Source organism: Gopherus flavomarginatus, chromosome 3, assembly GCF_025201925.1.
Source record: "Gopherus flavomarginatus isolate rGopFla2 chromosome 3, rGopFla2.mat.asm, whole genome shotgun sequence".
Taxonomy (NCBI): Eukaryota; Metazoa; Chordata; order Testudines; family Testudinidae; genus Gopherus; species Gopherus flavomarginatus.
The window spans coordinates 210,516,325-210,537,330 of NC_066619.1; the positions used below are offsets into that span (position 1 = coordinate 210,516,325).

The 21,006-nt window shown below is 41.7% G+C and overlaps 1 protein-coding gene across 2 annotated transcripts in view; it reads left to right on the plus strand.

The window, feature by feature from the left end:
- TLL1 (tolloid like 1) overlaps positions 1 to 21,006 on the plus strand; it is a 197,083-nt gene that overhangs the window by 103,040 nt on the left and 73,037 nt on the right. For both annotated transcript variants that reach the window (XM_050946175.1, XM_050946176.1), the window contains 2 exons: positions 14,389 to 14,567; positions 20,254 to 20,359. In XM_050946175.1, coding sequence (XP_050802132.1) covers positions 14,389 to 14,567; positions 20,254 to 20,359 — 285 coding nt within the window. The remainder of the gene's footprint in view (positions 1 to 14,388; positions 14,568 to 20,253; positions 20,360 to 21,006) is intronic.

The window sequence follows — 21,006 nt, forward strand, 5'->3', positions numbered from 1 at the left end:
AAAGACAACAGATAGGTACTGATAGACAGGGGAGTACAAGGAAACAATGAGACAGTGTTGGTCAGTGTCCTAGGCAGTGGCAGCATGCCAGCGACCTGTTGTGAAAGTTTTTCTAGGCAAAGGAGAGTATTAAGAAGATTTTTTGAATTAGTATTTGCAGATAATTACAGGATAGTCCTCCGAACATGGGGAGCAGGAGGAGACAAAGCACAAAAGTGCTTGTTTGGAAATTTAACAAGTGGGTGATTGACATTGTTGTCATAGGCTGATCAGAGGTGATGGCTGACATCTTACGGTGAATGAGAGATGATAGGTATGATGTGGATAGGCCATGAAGGACCTTGAAAGTGAAGACAAGTAGCTAATTTTTGACGCAATAGAGGAGGCTGAGCCAACAGAAGATGGTCAAAGCAAAGGGCTAGGAAAAATACTCTTTGCAGCAGTATTCTGAAATGAGTGGTGCAAGATGGTATTTTTGAAGGCCAGAGAGAAGGATATTGCAGTAATCAAGATGAGAGAGGATGATAGCCTGAATAGGTTTTTGCTGTGTGGATGGATAGGAAAGGCTGTATTTTAGAGATGTTATGCAGAAAGAATTGGCAAGATTTAGACATAGCCTGGATATGAGGACCTAGAGAGAGAGGTCTAAGTCAAAGATAATACCCAGGTGATGGCCTTAGTGACAAGCAGGATGGTACTGTTGTCCACAGTAATAAAAAAGGGAGGTAGCAAGAGGAGCTTAGGGGAAAGGAAAATTAAAAGCTCTCTTTTAGCATGTTGATCTTGAGCTAGTGGTTAGACATCCATGAGGAGATGTCAGAGAGAGAGGCTGAGATTTTGGTTTGGATGGAAGGAGACAGGTCTTGAGTAGACACATAGATCTGTATGTCATCTCCATAAAAATGGTAGTTGAATTTGTTTTTCCATATATTTTTACAGATATTTCTTATGGCATATCTGAATGTGTTCCTTCTTATTTCTCAAAGGGCAGTCTTTGGGCTGAAGTGCTGAGATATTCCTGAGTCTGATCCTTCCTCTTTAGAAAATCTGTAGTATTTTCCCGAAATGGCATTATAGTGAATTTCACGATGAAACAAACAGAAAAATGATAATGTATATATTGAGATATAGCACTCTACTATGCTAATCTTAAATTTATATACACATCAACTGATCCATTGCTTCTCTAATCTCTGTTTAATCATAACTGGCCTGGTTTTCAGAAGTAGTGAGCACTGATTTCTGTGGGAACTACAGTTCCTCAGAATCTCTGAAATTCAGCTCAGAATTTTTTGAGATAGCATATCGTTATGAACAATATGATCTCTAACATAAAGAGTACAGTTACCAAGTGAGAGATTGTATCAAGGGGAAGAAAACTGCATTGTTTCATTTCCCACTTTTGATTGCTCTTTGGCATCTTCTGCTTCTCCATATTGGCCTTTGTTTGTTTATGTTGTAATTAATGCTAGTAGTGTGTGGCCATATATGAATTTGTTTATACATGCAGTTTTCCTTTTAGTCCTTTCCCTTTATCGCACTTATCATCCACTTTCCACCATTCTTTCACTTTCTTCAAAATGTACTTTGTGGATATTCATCATCCATATTCTTTTTTTGCTCACTTTTATTAAAATAAAATAAAAATCGTACTCTTGTAATTATTGCTTAGAAGCTCCTCAACTTCATCTCCATTTATGTTCTCTATTTTTTAATATCTGGGTAATTCAAAGCTTCCATTTCTGTTTGCCCATTCACAACCTTTTTTGATTTTGATTACCTATGGATCAGGTAGCTCATCGTCAGAAGGCTTGAATAACATGAGTAGAGGAATTTGCTACATTTTATTAGGTTCAGTTTTGAACTGTGGCTCGTCCTCGTCATGTCTCATTTAATTAACACGTTGTTTGAGATGGGACCCAGGTATTGTTTCATAGTCTATTACAGTTGAAAAGACACCGGTAAGTTGAAATTCCATAGTTAGTGGATGGTGATCATTTGCACCCTCTAATTGCAGTATGAGCAATGGAAAATAAAGATTTATAGTATGATTATGTTACCAAAGCAATATACATTGTTATTCTTGTCCACTGGTAATAAATATGGATGTAGTTATCTGGTTGTGGTATGTAACATTTTCATCTCTAAACAGGTTGAAAGAGTGTGATGTTGTGTAAACCGCTAGTTGGTAATTACAATCTGTAATATTCTCTAAAGAATTGCTGCTTATGGTTCTTGGGTGGTATGTAGAAGCTGCTTGGAGATTCAGTCACTATAGGAAGCCAAAAAGGGGCTCAGCTGTCCCAAGTGGCACTTAAGCTCATGCTCACAATAAATATTACTGAGAAAAAGAGCAAGTCTGTTTTGTATGTAGTGAGTCTGAAGAGGAACAATATGTCACATTGTTTTCACACTGCAATATGCCTTTGATCTTTGTGGCATTTTTTTTTATTTACCTGCACACTTAACTACTTTCTTATGACAGACTTCATGTGATTTAGAATAATCACTGTTGATTTCCTTCAGTATGAGCGTTTGACAAAGTTGTCTGATGTAAAGAAAACTCATATCTTTCATGTCATGTTCCATGTGCTTTAATCTGTACAGTTTCTAAATGGTCAAAAGCTGTTTGAACCAAATGCCATGTTTACATGATACACATTACAGACTGGATTTTTAAAAATGGATAAAAGTTATATTCTGTCTTTAAAAATATACTTATGCTTTAATGTTTTGCTTTAGTAGCTTTATTTCTTGCAAGTAGAAATGACTGGCTATTTAAACAGGTGATACAGTTCTTTCATGGAGTTCAAAAATATTTTATATTTATATTAAAATAATCATATTTAAAGGTCTCTAATGTTAGTAATGACTACCACAGTCATGCATGAAGAAAAAAGGCTCTGCTGCTGAAGCTGGTCATAGTGAAGCTCTGATTGTTTGCCCTTCATAACCCTTCAAGTCATAATTATGAGTAGAGCTGGGTAAGGTGTGTGTGTGTGTGTGTGTGTGTGTGTGTGTGTGTGTGTGTGTGTGTGTGTGGAGGGGGGGGCATAAGTATTACTGAAGGTTTTTGTGAACTGTGAATCACATTCTAATTCTGTCATGTTTGTACCCCTTTTTGTTTGTTTCTTGGAAGTTTGTGAGAGAGTACAAAGTTTTGTTGGTATAGTCTGAATATTAACAGGAAATCAGAACCTGTAGCAAAGATTTGTCTAATCAAGAAATGAAATTCTGGCTGAAGCAGAAGCAGTTTATAAAAGTTAAATCTTTCCAGTCCAGGAAGAGAAATAACAGCATGTGACTTACTAAAGGTGACTAGTAATACAGCTTAAGTAGCAAATCGATGTAGACTTAGCAGTGAAATGAGGACAGACACATTGATGGATTTTATTTGGCAGACTGTAACACGCGCGGGGCTCTACCCACCCATCACCCATACTCTCCTGTACCAGGCAGGTGTTGCCGCACTCCTACTATAGGTCCATTAATTGAGAGTAGTCTCTCCTCGGTCTACTTCCCAGGACTCAGCTCACTCTAAGGGGGATAGACGGTGCAGAAGAGTGGGGACCTCAACCCACAAGGGCCACAAGGTCTGACCACATCCTCTAAGCCAAAGACCCATCACCAAAATCCCAGGTTTTTACATCTAGGAACTGTTCATTTTATCCTTTAACCCCACTGGGAACAGGGAGTGCCATCTTTATCACCACCTCTTCGCTCCCAACTACTGCCCAATCCAGGCCCTCACATTCCACAACCATTTGTCAGTGCCTCCATCTGACATATGTGCACATAATCCCTGAAAAATTCAGGCCTTTTGTAATAGATATCCATATGCTGTATCACTGAACCTCCTGTCTCCAGGAATATCCTAGTGACCTCCCTATTCACTTTCTTCCTTGTCTTGTCCACACAGGCTGATCTGCAGCTCCCTGCCAAATCCATCTTGTGAGCATTTCTGACCATACTAACATAATCACTGGCCACAATTGCCTAATTAAGCTAACATCCCTCTGGATTCTATCCCTTAAATTGACTCCTGTGCAGCCCTCAGGATTATTCCTCCTGAGGTGAATAGCCAGCATGTGAGCGGGTTTGCTTTGTTCAACAATGAGAGCAGAAGTGGCGTGAGCTGATCCCACTGTATGCCTCCTTTGCCGAACCACTGGATGCAAACAGCTTCGGACCTGAAGCCTAGCTGAGATCTACCTGCCATCCTGGCTGCCTTCTTCTACAGAGTGCTTCAAATCTGAATATTAAGTATGCTCTGGGTATCCTCTGAAACAAAAAAGTGCCCGGGGTTAGTTACTTTTTACTGTTCCCTGCCATCTTTTCCTTGGTGTGGACATACATCTTGTAACACCTTGATTTCCTGTGTCCTATCACCTTTACTATCCATGGACCAAAACCCCTGCAGCTGTTGATGTCACTGTCCCAGTCCTGAAAGAATGAATGCCATATATACCGAAGTCAAGAACGCAGTAGCGCAAGGTTTTTTCTCAGTACTGCAGGAAATTGGTATCTTGTTAGGAAGCTGCCATTGCCCTGTGTGGATGGCTGCAGGCTCTGGATTTTTAGTAAGGCTTTCACTGCCTTTACAGGGCACAAGTGTTCATCTGAACATTCCTTCAACACCACATATTCCCTTCTGGTCTTTTTGAGGACCTTAACTGCCAGGACACTATTCCTGTCGATTTTTGTAAATCTGTTAAGTTCAGTGCTCACTGGAGCCTTCCTGCAGTTGCCAAAATCACCAGTTCCCTCACTCAAAAAGTGCCCAAAAGGGCAAAAATCAATGCCACCCTAAAAAAAATGGCCTCCCTCTCACAGCTGCAGACCCATCTTAAAGTCTTTAATAAGACTGGGTCTTACCTATAACAGTGAATGTTGTCCCTCTAGTGTCAGCCCTTCCTGTACCACCCTTCTAAGTGCTTCTGTAGTAAAAAATGCCTGCCTGGGTCTTGGAAACCCACCAGACTACATGAGTAGGACAGGCCTGCTATCCCACCAGATATAATGGAAAGAGCCAACCAGCAATGAGTCAGACACATCCCATATTGCACCATTTGGTGTATAGGTATAGGCCACCCATGATGAAGCCCTTATTGAGCCCTAAATGCCATGAATTCTCTAAGGCTAGCTCATCAGCCCTGCGAGTATGTCTACATTGCAGTTAGACACCCATAGCTTGCCCATGACAGCTGACGAGGGCTGACGAGGCTTGGGCTAAGGGGCTGTTTAATGGCAGTGTAGACATTCAGGCTCAGGTGTGAAATGAAGGCCATTACCAGCTTCATTACCTGAGCAGTCTTAGCCGACTGTATGTTTACAATATGGACCACAGATTGTTTCTTGCACCAGAAACACACTTGCTCTTTTAAAAGCTTTCTCCCCAGAAAGTGACTGCCAGCAGTATAGGAAAAACTTGATCAAGGTAATGTCTCTTGTAATGTGCACACCACCTTCCTTGACAGTAAACCTATTCCTCCCAAGATGTCAAATTGTATTGAAGTTCAGTCTTGAGCAACCAGTCCAAATGTCATAGAAATTCCATTAAACTCTTCCAGAAGTCTTTCCCACATTTTAAAATCTCCTTTCATTTCCCTTGTCATTCTGACAGTGGTGGGGGGTTGTACACTCGAGAAGAACCTGATGCCAGATGGATGCAGAATGCCTGACTAGGAGCTACCACCCATGGAAACTTTAGGTGCCCCTTGACTACTTGTTCCGTCAATGCAATTTTATTTGCCTCTTTGAGAGCCCATGTCAGTGCCCTGACCAATTCTATCTTCTCTACAGGTAACCTTAGAAACACCCTGAACTGTGTCCAGTTCTATGCCCAGGTATATTTAAAGGTTGAGCAGGGCCTTCTTTTTCCCCCATGGTGAGGGGGACCTTTGGGCACTCAGCAAGTTCTAGAATTCCTCAAGCAAGTACTCATAGTTGCCTTTCCCTAATCTACCCTACTTGCAAATAAGTTGTCAAGCTAGTGCACTGAATAACACATGCTATACTCCCGCACAATTGCGCATTCCAACATGGAGCTGAATCCTGTGAAAGTGGCACATGACACAGAGCACCCAATGGGCATGGCTTTATCAAACTGAAACCCACACAAGGTATTGTCCCTGCTGTCACTTAAATGGCAACCTTTGGAGTCATTGTATGCTCAAAGCCTTTAACAGACTTCAAATTCTTTGCCCAGGATGGCATCCCACTCCCTCATATATTGAAAAACATCTGAAAATCCATTCTATAAATAAGCTGTTTCTTTTTTCTCGGGGTAGCCCGTAACAAATTCCATAACACTTGTACCTTAATTGGAGGAGAAACCTTTCCATGATTACTGCTTCCCCTGTAGCACCTCCCAAAACACTAGGTCCTTGTGGACACCCTTTCCTACCACTCTCTTGGAACTGCCTTTTACCCCCATAACAAGAGAGGGTGCTTTGCTGACCCCCATCCCACCTCCTACAGTGGTGTCTGCACTAGTATTGAGAGCAAAAACATTTCCCATTGTTAAATGCAAAGCATACATTCACTTTTAAATCTGCAGTTTGAAGCTGAGAATTTGACACTGGCAACCTCTGTGAATGTCAGCTGGATGGGGCGATAAGGAGTCATACTCTAGACAAAATTTCTGGTCTATTTTACCCCAGGGTAATTCAGGTTCCTTTGCTGTCCACTGTTCAAATTCCCCACCATATGTTGTGTATGCTCTCTCTATTAAGTCCTCAGACTTGAACAAGGAAATACATCTTTCTGGGTTCCTCACACAAATTATACTTACATGAATGTGAAAGTCCATGGTCCAGTTCTTAAGAGTTTGAGGCGCCTTAGCTCTGTGGGATTCGTCCTAGTCTTTTCTGTCCTTTTCCCCATTCCTTGGTCTGCTCTTCCATAAACTGCAAGGTAAATAAATCCACAAACTCCCCCTTCCAAATCTTTGCCTTAACCTCTTTAGAGAGATGAGTCCCCAGGGGCCAATTGGATCCCTCATAATATCAAGGCCTTTACCTGCCCTCTCTTCCACCTGTGTCTCGTTAAGAATGCTGCTGACCAGTTGTGCGTGTGTGTGGTGAGGGGGCCTCCCTGACTGCTCTGTATCCCTTTGTGGAATATCAGTTCAGCGCCAAACCTGTGACATCGTTACACCCTCATCTAAGAGGGGCCCATCCTTCTCAGGAAAGCTGCCCAGCCTATGGGCCACAATGCCAATGGTTTCACCAGGTTTACCCCCCGCCATCCCATGAAAAGGGATGTCAGAGGGAAGAGTGATGTAGGCAGATACCTTTGCACCTGAGGGCTGCAATCCCTTCTTTCACTATGTGCGGGCTGCTGGTAAGCCCTACTGCTGTATCCCTAGGAGACCTGATGGACTCCTGGTGGGTTACGGGGGCAAAGTGCAGGCCCCAGGACATTCACCTATTCCTTGTCCAACTTCCTGATGCTTGGACCCTCACTTTCCCCAAACTTGGACCCATGGACCTCCTGTAAAAAGGATTCAGGATCCCATCTGAAAGGAATGCACTCCTCTAATCCACTACCACCAAAGTTCTGCCCACCTGTTCTCATCCCATGACTCGTTATATGCTTCAGTTATCTGCAGGCCATTATCTGTGTCAGTTATCTTCAATCCTGTGAAGACTGAACACATTCTTCCCCGTGAGATGGCAATCCAAGGCCAACAATTCAGGCAATTTTGCTGGAGAATGAACCCTCACCCTCCCCTACAGCCTCCTGTAAGGCCAGGCTGAGTTGCTCCAATGCCTGACTCCTGCAGAGTGGCTCCTGGACTGGGCACCTGCAGACTTGCTGTCTATATCTTTGGCGGAAGCCCCATGAGCCCTTCCCCTTCCACCATCCATAGTAGGGAGGAAGGGGGCATAACCAGACAAGGAGCATTATGCTCCTGCGGCAGCTACAGCATACCCTGCCATGAGCAGGTTGTGGGGGAGCAGTTGCCACAGACCTGGCCCTGGCAAGGCTGCCCAAGGACACAGGGCCCTTTGCAGCTGCCTTAGAGATATCATATGACCTACTGTTTCCCCCATATTCCCTCAAGCAAGGGTGTGTGCACGTTGCCACAGTTGCAGGCCCAACCTGGGCTGCACCACCTTGGAACCCAGCTGCCCATCAGCTTCCCCGTGCAGCTCTGAGCCTCCCTGCCCTTGAGAAGGGGAGCCAGTATGGAATCCCTCCCTAAGGGGGCTTCTGCTCCAATAGCGGTCAGAACCTCCATGCTGGGAAGAAGGGGTAATTCTTACCTGTCTTTCTCTGCATACTATTGGCAGTAGCTGCTGCTGCTGGAATGGTAAGTAACCCTTTCTCTGCTGGAACACAGCTGAAGTGCAGGCACCTGCTCCAGGTTAAATCTTATGAGCTTGGGAATGCTGGCCAAACAGCACTTTTTCCCCCTCCCACTCCACCTAACTGCCCAATGGGTGCCAGAGGCTTCAAGGATGGTGAGGAGGAATTACCTGGTATCCCTCAGTGAGTGACTCCCTCCCTCCTTGCTGGGGCTGTCCTCCTCTGCCAGGAGCATCAAGTTACCCCACCAGTTGAGGATTGTGGGTGACATTTCTGAATATTGAGTAATCAAATGAATGCTCACTCTACACAGTTTGCAAGCTGACATTATTTCTAGTAAACTATTCACAGAATAGTTTTGAATATCAAACAAATCAGTAAAAATCACTATCTATTTGTGGACAATTTGTGGAAAGAACCAAAAGAGATAAATTCACCAAATCAGAACAAATATTTGGCCTTCTCTATTCATGTGCATTTTAAAGCCTAGTTTGGGAATAAATGAGTTTGGAACAAACAAATGGAACAAAAGGTTACATATAAATATAGACCAAAATGAATATAAGGAAAATAATATGGTTTTGTCTACAAGACTTTTACCAAGAATTATATTTGAAGTTGGAAGAAAACTACTACTAATAATTTTCCTTACAATTTTATTCCTGATGAAAATGTCCAAGGCAGACCACTATTGCTAACGTTATTTCTATATGAGTGTCAATCCAATTTCCACTTTACCTAGAGGCATTTTGGACTGTGAATGGAAGGAGTGTGGTTTGACCAGTAAAGTGATTAACAAAATTGATTCATATTGAGTTCTCTTTTGTGAATTACAGATTGTTTTCCTCTCTATGTAACCAGAGCAAAGGGTGTAATCCTAGTGGGTTTGTGGAGTTCTGCATGATTTTGATCCACAGCACCATGCAGTTAATGTCATGGTGAACTGCTATTATCATTCAATAGGGTGCTTTAAAGTATCATGTTCTGTAGTGTGCAGCTGTTTAACCCACCAAAAAACTGAGACTAAGATCCCACAGGTTTCCCCTTCTCACTCATCAATTTTAAGACATATTTTATGGCAGCTCTGTGGGGCTCAAAGGGCCCTTATTTTTCAAAGAATAGCGGTAGTAATCACTGCACTCTCTCTCTGCCAGTTGTTTCTCTTTGCTCACCATTATTGATCAGCTACACTGATTACATGGAATTAGAGATTCATAAATAATTACCGTCTTCAGCTGCAGTCTGGTGCAATAAAGATTAAAGAAATCAGGAGCTTTATAGTCTGCCTGTTGGCTGAGTTTGAGAAGGATGACAAGTGCTCAAACTATAGAGAGATGCTCAGGCCTTGTGCCAAGCACATCTAAATATGTGGTCACAACAAAGGTATTGCAAATCAGTGCCATTTGATGTATCACTTTTTTAATATTCTTGACCCTTTGACTCCATTTTGTTGTCTGAGTGATCAGAATGTTGTAACTTCTTTGGATGAATCTGATGTGTGCATGGCAGGGCACTCGATGCAGTGAATCCTAATGACACCCCTTCCCTCCTGTATTCTATACTACTATGGTTATTTTAAGACTCTGTGTTTACTGTTGACTGCTGTTCTCCTTTGAAGTAGAAAAAGATAATCAAAGAGCTTGCCTGCAATCTGTATGAAGTGTTTGAACTCCATTTAGTAATCAAAGTTAAGAAATTGCCATAATCAGCTGATTTTTTTAAAAAATAGGCTGATACTCTGTTTTCAACATAATTTGGCTGCTGAACTTGAGACACCCGAAGGGGCCTGATTTTCAGAAAGTCCTGTCCATTTACCTTCTGAAACCAGGACACCTTTAAAATGTCTCAAATTGAGCACCCAAAATTACTATTTACTTTTGAAAATCTTGGCCACATTGTCTCTCTTTAGTGGGAATAGCAGTAAAATTTCGCAAAATCAAGGAATATACTATAAAAAGCTACCTCATTTTGTAATATAAAACCCAAAGCTCCCTAGGACAATCAATATTTTACACTACTGTTATTCAAAGGCAAATAATTAGTATTTGTTTTACATATCAAACATTTTATGTGATTTTTATGTGCTGTGATGGATGTTTTGGGTTTTTTCAAATCACATTGCCTAGCTTTTGAAACTAATAGAGCAGAATCTTGAAAGGTTCTGTGTTGCTATTGGAGACAGAATGAAGAAGAAGAAGAAGAAGAAAACAAAACAGTGAAGAGTATTGACTCTGACTGAATTTTATCAGACTGTGCTATTGCCTCATGATTTGAAAAAGTAATTGACAGTGGGATATAAGACTCAAAAGCAGGGAAAAAAACAGAACAAAAAAACCCTACAAGGTGGCCGGAGCCGGGGTGCAGAGGGACTCCCTGTGCTGCAGAGTGCGCGCCCGGTCTAATAGGGGGGAAGAGAGGGAGTTGGGGGGAGAGAGAGGAGGGGGTGGCCAAGGCTTCAGCGAGGCACTGACCATGCGGCCCCAACCGCCGCGCCGCCTGCTGGGAGGGCTCTGCGCCACTCCGGTCGGCTGGGAGAGAGGATGCTGGCTGCCCTGTCGAGTTTGCTGCAGGGTGCTCCCCTCCTCCATGCCCTACAGGGCAGCCTGATTGGGGAACCAAAAATAAAAACACCTGCTGTGCTGCCCTAGGATTGAGCAGAATGCCGCCCCATAGAATCTGCCGCCCCAAGCACGAGCTTGCTCGGCTGGTGCCTGGAGCCAGCCCTGATTCAGTACGTGCAAGGCAATGAATTTAGCCGTATGAAAAAACTGCCGTGCTGTTCCCCAACCAGCCCAGATTTGCCGCTCCATCCACACCATTTTTGTTTTGTTTGTTTTTTTTCCCCTGCTTTGCCACTCCGGCCATGCCGCAGGGTTTCTTTTTGTTTTTTTCCTCAGCTTTGCTGCTCCAGCCATGCTGTTTTTTTTTGTCCCCCCTCCTTTGCCGCTCTAACCGCACTGTTTTTTGTTTTTTTTTTCCCCCTGTTTTGCTGCTCCGGCCGCCCCCCCTTTTTTTTGCTTGGAGCGGCAAAAAAGCCAGAGCCAGCCCTGACTGAATTTAGCTGTATGAAAAAACTCGCATAGATACAGACAGATGTTTATGACTGTATCTGTAACTTTCACCCCATGCATCTGAAGAAGTGGGTTTTTTTACCCAGAAAAGCTTATGCCCAAATAAATCTGTTAGTCTTTAAGGTGTCACTGGACACCTGTACAGCAAACAGGAGAAGATAACCACCTGATTTGCTTCCAGCTGTTTCTATAGGTTTCCAGACTCTTCAACGAGGGCCTGCAGGATTAGAATAAATTAGGTTAGTTTGGCAGATTGGTTCTTGACAAATCCATGCTGGCTATTCCTTATAACTCTATTATGCTCTAGGTGATTACAAACTGATAATTTAATAATTGGTTCCAGTATCTTTCCTGGTATTGAAGTTAAGTGGAGTGACTTATAATTCCCCAGATCCTCTTTCTTCTTCTTTGTAAAGATAGGTACTTTGTTTGCCCTTTGGGACCTTACCCATTTTCCATGAGTTTTCAAACATAATTGCTAACAGTTCTGAGATTGTTTCAGGTAGTTCCTTAAGTACCCTAGGATTAATTTAATCAGATCCTGATGACTTGAATACATGTAACTTATCTAAATATTCTTTAACCAGCTTTTTCCCTATTTTGGCTTGCCTTCCTTCTCCCTTGTTAATATTAATTGTGTTGGGTATCTTGTTACCATTAACCTTTTTAATGAAGACTGAAGCAAAATAGGCCTTAAACATCTCAGCCTTCTTCATGTCATCAGTTATTAGCTCTCCTTCCCCGCTAAAAAGAAGACATACACTTTCTTTCATCTTTCTCTTCTTCCTAATACATTTGAAGAACCTCTTGTAATTGCCTTTTATGTTCCTTGCTAGGTGTAATTCATTTTGTGCTTTAGTCCTTTTGATTTGTCTCTACATCTTTGTGCTATTCCTCTGAACTGCTCCTTAGCAATTCATCCATGTTTTCACTTTTTTTAGGATTCTTATTTTTTTATTTTAAGGTCATTAAAGAGCTTGTGATGGAGTCATATTCTTACTATTCTTGCTAAATTGAAAATAGTAGATAAAATGATAGAGACAGATGTGTGTCAGAAATCTCAGCCAACCTTCTGATCCCAAATATCTCTCCATCCCTATAGGTTTTGCTTTAGTCTCTGTTCTTTCCTTTTCCTGTCATAGTGAGCAGACTACATTTTTCAAGCCTTTTCAAAAGAGCAGACATCTCAGAAGAATGCTGAGTATGGATGCTGAAAAGGACATACCAGCTCCATTAGATTACATTGGAATCATGAAAGCACAGAAAGACAGGAATGAAAAATGAGAGCAATTGTGAAGCTGGCTTTTTTTTTTTTTTACCACTCCCTCAGAAAAATGACTCTTCAGGAAGACTGTTATCCAAGAAAAAGGGAGAGGGAGAACAAGTGGACCATTTATTTCTGGACTACATTCTCCCAATATGTAAAGATTACTTTTGTGGGCCACATTATCTGTCACATACCAGAAAAATCTTGGGGGAGAAGGGGAGAGATGGCATTCCTGTTTACTCAATCGTAGGAGTATCATAGAATTTAAAACTTCATTTCACTCCATTTCAGGGTTATCTACGAAGTATTCATCTCTCTCCTGTGCTTTCTTCTGTGGGTTGACAGATGTTAGGTAAATCTTCAATGGGTTACTGTATCATTAACATTTAATATTTCTAAAACCCTGCAACCATAATTAATGAAGTAGCATGAATTTTTAGATTAAATATGAAAGATTTACCTACTAGCCAACCAGAGTTGAGTGGCTATGAAATCTGGATGAGTGTTGGTAAGAAGTATAACAAAGATAGACACAGCAGGAATCTACTCCCTGCTGCTGCTTCTCCACTCTCCCCTGCTCCTGACCCTCCTAGCTATGAAAGTCTGGTTGAAAGATTAAGGTATTGGAACCAAAGTTATAGCTTTTGTGCTCTTATTAGAAACAAAACTTTGGCCTCAGACCATTTGGTGGTTCTGGACTGAGTCAGAAATACAACAGGAATGCTATAGAGGGTGAGTCTTTGTGTGTTTTTAGAGTTGGAGGATTTTATGGAGACACAAGTCTATGGGGCCTGCTGAAAGGTTTGGGAAAATAGATGTAGACACAATAGTTTTCTAATTCAATTTCTGATGTGATTTAGGCGCCAGTCTATCAAAGCATTTATGTACATGATTAATTTTAAGCATATGAATAGTCCCAGTGAAATCAATGGAGTTACAATGGTATGAAAACTAGTGTTTTATTATTGAGCGGAGATTACCTGAGAGAAGATTCAAGTCCAGTATGGTCAGTAATGGGAGACTTTACTTTTATTCTTTTTTTATTTTTTTATTTGTCATAGAAAGCATTTTTAGACTTTAAAATAGGTTTTGCTCTTTGCACACTAAAGTGGAACATTCCTCATCCATTCTTTCTTGAGAGAGGACAACCTCTCTCTCCAGGCCAGAAAGCATGAATATGTGGAGGGTTTTTTATGTTTACTGTCTCCTCTACTGGGAGGAAAAAAGATGTTTCTTAAGAGATCCTTATTCAGGGAATGTGGGAGAGAAATTTGAAAAAGCTGATGACAGAACTTCCTAATGATCCAGAGATGACTGCAAGCAGAGCAGTAGAGGGCCAATCACTTGCCCTGCACACCTACTGGTGTTATATGTGCTACTTTATGTGAAAGACAGCACAGAAGCAGCACCACACTGCAAAAAAGACTGATTTTAATCACAGCCATTTTATTTTGTTTGTTTGTTTTGGTGTACAAATCTCCTTTGTTTTTCAGAGTGACTCCAAGAACACAAATAACAGTCCATTAGATCATAAGTGGCACCTTGGAAAAAGAAATACATTCTAATAGTTATATATAATAATACTCTGTATTAACTACTATAAATACTAACTTCAGCTTGTTGTAGCACTGTCATGTAATATACTGTATGGAATTTTTTAAAATTGCCCTCTAGCAAAATGTTATTTTTAAGTTGTTTTCTTGAAAGTTTTAATCTCTATTTATATTTTTATTACAGGTGCTGTTCTTATGTGGGTCGAAGGGGAAATGGTCCTCAGGCTATATCTATTGGCAAGAACTGTGATAAATTTGGAATTGTTGTTCATGAGTTAGGGCATGTGATAGGCTTTTGGCATGAACACACGCGACCAGACCGAGATGACCATGTAACCATCATTAGAGAAAACATCCAGCCAGGTGAGACAATTCGATAAGGGTTCTTAGGTTATATTATTTCACTGTTTATTTTTGTTCTACTGAAGATTGTAACAATTTTTACACTTTTTAAATGAGTCTTTTCAATTAAAATAATTACAATTGAAATTTTGAGTGTTCTTAGAAAATTCAACATTCTAATAAACTAGCCAAAACTAACATTTTTACATTTACACCATTCTTTTTATTTGGAGGGATCCCAACATGATTCAAACTATATACTATATATACAGTACGACTAAAGTGTAATCATATCTGGAGTGGAGAGAAACAGCCAAATAGACATCCAGTTAAACAACCTGGAGGGACTCCAAGGAAAGTCACTAGTCTTATGGAAAGAGCCGTGGGACGTTTCATGTTCATACAATGGAGGCAGGACTGTGGTTTTATGGTAAAGATAAGTAAAATTGTGACAAGGCTTGGAAAATGAACTAAACGCTAACAGAAATTGTTTTTTGACAGAAAATTTAGTTTTTCTCTAAGTAACATTTTTTGTGACAAGTGTCTGCTTTAAGTGGAAACATTTGCGTTTCCAACAAAAATCAAAAGTTTTCTGTTTTCAGTCAGAAAATGTTTGTTTTTTCAATGAAAAGTCAACATTTTCCATGGAGGAGAACCTTTCTGACCAGCTCCATCCAATGCTTACTTGCCCTGGGCCTAAGCCTATTCACCACGCTGAACTATATTAGTGCCTAAGCCTCGCCTGCACCAAGCCACACCTCCTACTATATGTTCTCCTACTGATTGTATACTACTGGGTGTGGGCCTGTTGGGTGAACTCAGTTCTTCTAATTAATGCTGCCCACTCAAGTAACACTGGATAACTTAATTCATGCTGCCTCCAATAAATGAATTCTCCATACTCCTAAATAAAATAGTTAATGCTGTTTTGCTCAACAATAAAGTCATGCTGGACAGCATTCTCCCTACCCACTCATTAAATAAATGTGTGAGCTCATCCCTATCACACATGTGTACAAGTCCACAAAGCCCTCTGCTGCAGCGGCACACACATGACTATGTACTGTGATCATCCTGCAAAACCCTCTACTTCAGGTGGAAGAAGTAGCAGGCCCCTGCTTGACAACCCTGCTCCTTAAAAGTGACTTGTATGATAGTCAATTTACCTAACAGGGAAGTAGGGAGGTTGAGATTATCTTGTCAAGATATAAACCTATGATTCCAGAGACTCTGTATTTCAAAGTTGATGTTTTAGATGCTAAAGGCCTGATATTCAAAACTTGTGAAGCCCATGTTGACATGGAAATACGCCTTTGCAATTTTGCATCAAATTTGCATGCACAGTTATGATGATTGTATACACAAAACCAATACTGGTATGCAAATTGATATGTGGTTATCTGGCTAGCCATTTATATACCCAGATTTAAATGCATAAACAAATCAGGTTTACAATCTGGCCCATACCATTGAAAGTTTTATTCTTATCAAATGTTCTTTGCAATGCTTATCTGACCTGTTCTTGTTGGAATCAGAGTTAGGCTACAGAAGCTGATTTTGGCCCACAGAGACAGAAGAGCAACCCATAGAAGATAAAAATTGCTACTTATGCTAGCATGCTAGCATGCAATTACTGTACTTGATTCTACAAGCCTATGTTGCTGCGGATACATTTAGTTTTACAAATTATTCATATTTAATTCAGGTGAGTTCTTCATGACACAGTAATAAGTTTGAAATACAAAATTATGTTTAAACTTCTGGGAGATAAAAATGGCTTTTGGTAAAATATAGATTATAGTTAACAAGCAATTAAAATTGGTTTATCAGCAACTTTCATTTTTATTATCAAATGTGGACGATCATGCTGAGCATGAGAAGCAATATAATTTAGAGGCTAGGGCTTAGAGTCAGGATGCTTGGGGTTTATTCCTGTTTCTGACTCTGACCTGGGTGACTTTGGCCAAGTCACTTCATCTCAGTCTGCCTAAATATCATCATTTGTAAAATGGAAGTAATGATACTTAGCTGCTTTGGAAAGCATGTGGAGATCTACAGATGAAAAATACTATGCAAGAGCAAAGGGTTATATTTATTTATTAGCTATTCCAGTCACAACAGCAGAGCATTCTGCAAGAGACAACAGATGACAGCTATGATCTAATCTAATTTTGTTGTCACTTCTTTTATGCCTAATATGCACTAGCAATATTTCATCCTTTAATTTACCTTATAGTAAGATCAGACTGTTAGTTTCCCTCTCCTGACAACAGGTTGAGGCAGAACAAACTTGCATTGCAGTTTCTTTCTCGCTCTCCCTCCCCCCGATACCTTCTATTCCCTTTTATAATATAGGTTGACAATCACTAATCAGATTGTGCCAGTCAGCAAAACCTGCCTACTGAAATCATTGACACTACTCACAGTAATAAGCAGAGCTGGGCTCATATTGTGAAAGGTATTTAGGCACCTAACTCCCATTGATTTACATGGGAATTAGGCATGTAATTATCTTTGAGGATCTGGGCTATATTTCTTAAGCAGAGGTTTGTACTAGCAGTGCTAATGTTGGCTTGCTCAAGGAAGGTCCATACCTTACCTAACTTTGTCCTTATTTCTCATGCACTGATGACTTGATAACATGATTACTGTCTAACTTTTTCACACATGCACATAATTTTTAATTACATTTGCATAATAATACATACATAATAAATACATCCTCAGCAACTTTTGCACATATTCAGCATTGACACATGTGCAATGTGTTACGTGCTTGTGAGGAAAGTATGGGGTTGTAATTAAATTTTTGAATTGTACTGTGAGGGAGATGTACAGTCTTTCCAACTGTTAAGGAAACACTCTAGTCGAGTTCCTTTTGATGATACAAACAGTCTGTTGCTGTCAGTGGAAACATCCTGTGTGGTCTAAGAAGGATGCTATAACTTGGCATATCCTAGCTTTTTAGGATTTTCACTGTGGGAGAGGGTGTCACACTTAATCAACTTAAATCCCTCTTAAACATTTTCAGAATGGAATTATAATAATGGATCAAGTTTCAAAAGAAATATGAAGGTACAGATGAAACAGATATAGGATATTTTAGAGTCCTACAAAATAAATAGCCTAACAGGATAAAATCAAGAGAACTTATTTTTCAGTATATGGGGTTTCTCTGCTTTCATCTTAACATTGCTTTTGTTTTATTTGTTAACCAATTGCTCAGTGTTTGTGCAGCAGTGTTTTATTTTGCTTTTAGTGCCTTATTTTACCAGATGGCTTGGGTAAAACAAGAATCTAAATTACACAGCTCTTAAAAACACACAACATAACATGCAGTTTCGAAAATCTCTTTAAACCAAGCCAGGCTTATTATGTTTTAAGTATTGCACTACATGCAACTGATGTAAGCTAAGAGTTAGTTTGTGCCCTGAAAAAGCCATTGTATGATTTCTTGGTCTTAAAGCAATATTTAAATATTTTAATTTGTTATGCAATGAAGCTGTTAAAATTCCCAGCATACTCCTTGGAATGGGACTTTGAGCAGGACTGGCAGGGAACAGACACTTCCCATGGTTCTTAATCTGAAGGGTTGAGAGGGGTTCAGACTCTTCTCCTGCTACCCTTTGAGTCCACACATTGCACATATTCTCTACCCTACTTCTGTGTGCTGCATCCTGGACTCCTATGTATGCTAAAAGGGGTTGGGTGCAGTAACTGCTCCTTGTCCTCCTTCAGGCTTTGCCTGTGATTGGTGGATTCATGTCACAAGGAGAACTTGTTGCCACTCAGACCTGCATGTGAATGGGTACAGTATTTACCTTCCTCCTGGGTTGGGACTGCCATTCTCAGGCCACCCGCCCTTTGCTTTGCAAGTTTCCATCTTCCTCCTTAGTTCCTAACTGAAGCTGCTAATGCCCCTTCTTGTCAGAGCCTTAGTCATCAGTAATTGGAATCAGAAAGACATTTCCATCAAGAGGAAATTGGCATGTGCAGCGAGGGTGTTTTTGATTTTCTGTTTGTGTTCAAGAGGTTTGGCCAGTATTGTTCATTAATGTAGGTAACAACTTTTGGTAAGAGTTCAGTGGATTTGGGTTTGAGCAAAGGCCAGTTTGCATATTTGTATACTGACAAGGACCAGTGGCTTTCGGCCAGGACCTGAGGTTGCTGGAAGGGCTGGAAGTGAGCCTCTACTTCTTACACAGATCAGGGCATCTCTCACATGTGCCCCTAACAGTTACATGAGGTTAGGGTGGGAGGGGTAGTGGGAAGTTGGCCCAAATAACTGTTGTGGTAGAAGGGGACTGAAAAGGTAGCCTCTACTTAAGCAAAGTCACTTTGGTAGCCAGCCTGTGGAATTCCCACTGAACAGCTATCTCAGGGGGATAACTACAGTCTGAGGGCTGGATCTGGCCCTTCAGGGCTTTAAATCTGGCCAGCAGGACTGCCCCCCATGGTGCCACAGGCCCTGTGCCGCTCTCAGAAGCATCCAGCACCATGTCCCTGTGGTCCCTGGGCGAGGGGGCAGAGGGCTTCATGCATTGCCCTTCCCTCCAGGCACCGGCTCCCGCAGCTCCCATTGGCCAGGAACGGGGAACTGCGGCCAATGGGAGTTTCGGGGGAGGTACCTGGAGGCACGGCAAGGGCAGAGCATGCGGATCCCTCCACCCCTCTCCCCCAGGGGCCGCAGCGCTTCCTGGAGCAGTGCGGGGCCAGGAGCAGGGCAGGTATGCAGGGAGCCTATCCTGGCCCCAGTGTACACTGCTGCCACCCCAGAGCCACTTTAGATAAGCAGCGCTGGGCTGGAACCCAAACCCCTCCTGCACCCCATCCCCCAACTCCCTGCCCTAAGCCCCTTACCTGCACCTCGCACCCCTTCCTGCACCCTAGCTGCCTTCCTTGAGCCCCCTCATACACTCCCACCCCTCCTGCATCCCAACGCCCTGCCCCGAGCTCCCTACTGCACCCTGCACCTATGTGTACCCCAACCTCCTGCCCTGAGCTCCCTGCGGCACCCTGCACCTCTGTGCACCCCAACCCCCTGCCCTGAGCTCCCTCCTGCACCCAACCCCTGCCCTGAGCCCCCTCCCGCAGTCAGCACCCCTCTTGCACCCCTGCCTTGAGCCCCCTCCTGCACTCCGCATCTCTCCTGCACCCCGACCCCCTTCCTTGAGCCCCTTCATGCACCCCACACCCCTCCTCTGCCCCAATCCCTTGCCCTGAGCTCCTTCCTGCACACCACACCCCACATTCCCTCCCACACCCCAACCCTCTGCCTCAGCCCTGCATACAATTTCCTCACCCAGATGTGGCCCTCGGCCCCAAAAGTTTGTCCACCCCTGAGCTATCTGCTGGGCTCTTTGTGGTGAGGTGGATTTTTTTCTTCTACCATTGATGGCTAAGTTAGTGACTGTTGTGACCTCCACATTTGTCATAAGTTGGTGTTCTGTGCCTTATTCACTTACAGTGCATAGGTGAATGAAACAGCTAATTTATATATATATATAGTAGAATAAAGTTAGTAGTGGGTGTTCTAAGTGCATGGATCCTTCCTCCATTCATCCAGTTAATAAGAGAAGTTAACTATTCTAAAGATTAGATTCACTAAGATCCATGAGTTTCTGTGAATGGCATTGTAGCTCTTTTTCCCCTTCTCCCACCTTTATCAAAAGATTAATCTGAGACTTTGCTTATGACTCATTTGTAGGTCAGGAATACAACTTCCTGAAGATGGAGCCTGGAGAGGTGAACTCCCTTGGGGAACCATATGATTTTGACAGCATTATGCACTATGCCAGGAACACCTTCTCAAGGTTGGAGTCTCAGGTTATACCTTTTGACTTTTAATTCCATTCCCGTGTGTGAAAACTAGGAACCATAGATTTAACAATGGCATTTCCAGAACAACTTTAAAATATTATATTCCTTCAGCAGAGAGTGTTCCAACAGAAGGCAAAACACAGTTTATTGTTTTTCTTTAAATCCAACTATGTAGGATAATTTGATTGCTTAATGTCTCGACATGATATTCAATTTCAAAGCAGCCTTTTAATCTTGTTTTAATTTAGATTTAATATAAAGATAACCTGGAAGCCTCATTTCATAACAGTTGTCTATTATTTTGTAAAACCTCATATGCTGCAAAAAATTAAATTTAGAAGAATCAAGCACATGAAATATTTAGGTATGTGTTCCTTTCTCTACGAGTGAAATTCACTTCAATACATAAAGTCTAAGTAATTGTGTACCTCTGTGGGAGTAGTGAGTGAGATGTAAGTCTGGAAAATGTACCCCACAAACCAGGGCCATGGGAAAGGGCTGAACTAGATTAGAGATGTAGTAAGTAGAGGCCCAGAGACAGAAACTTTGGTATCGAAGGCCCGGTATGAGGCCTGAGGCCTTAACTAAAGTAATGGTCAAGACTTTGCTAACATAAAGCAAAGTTAAGCTGTGAGCCAGA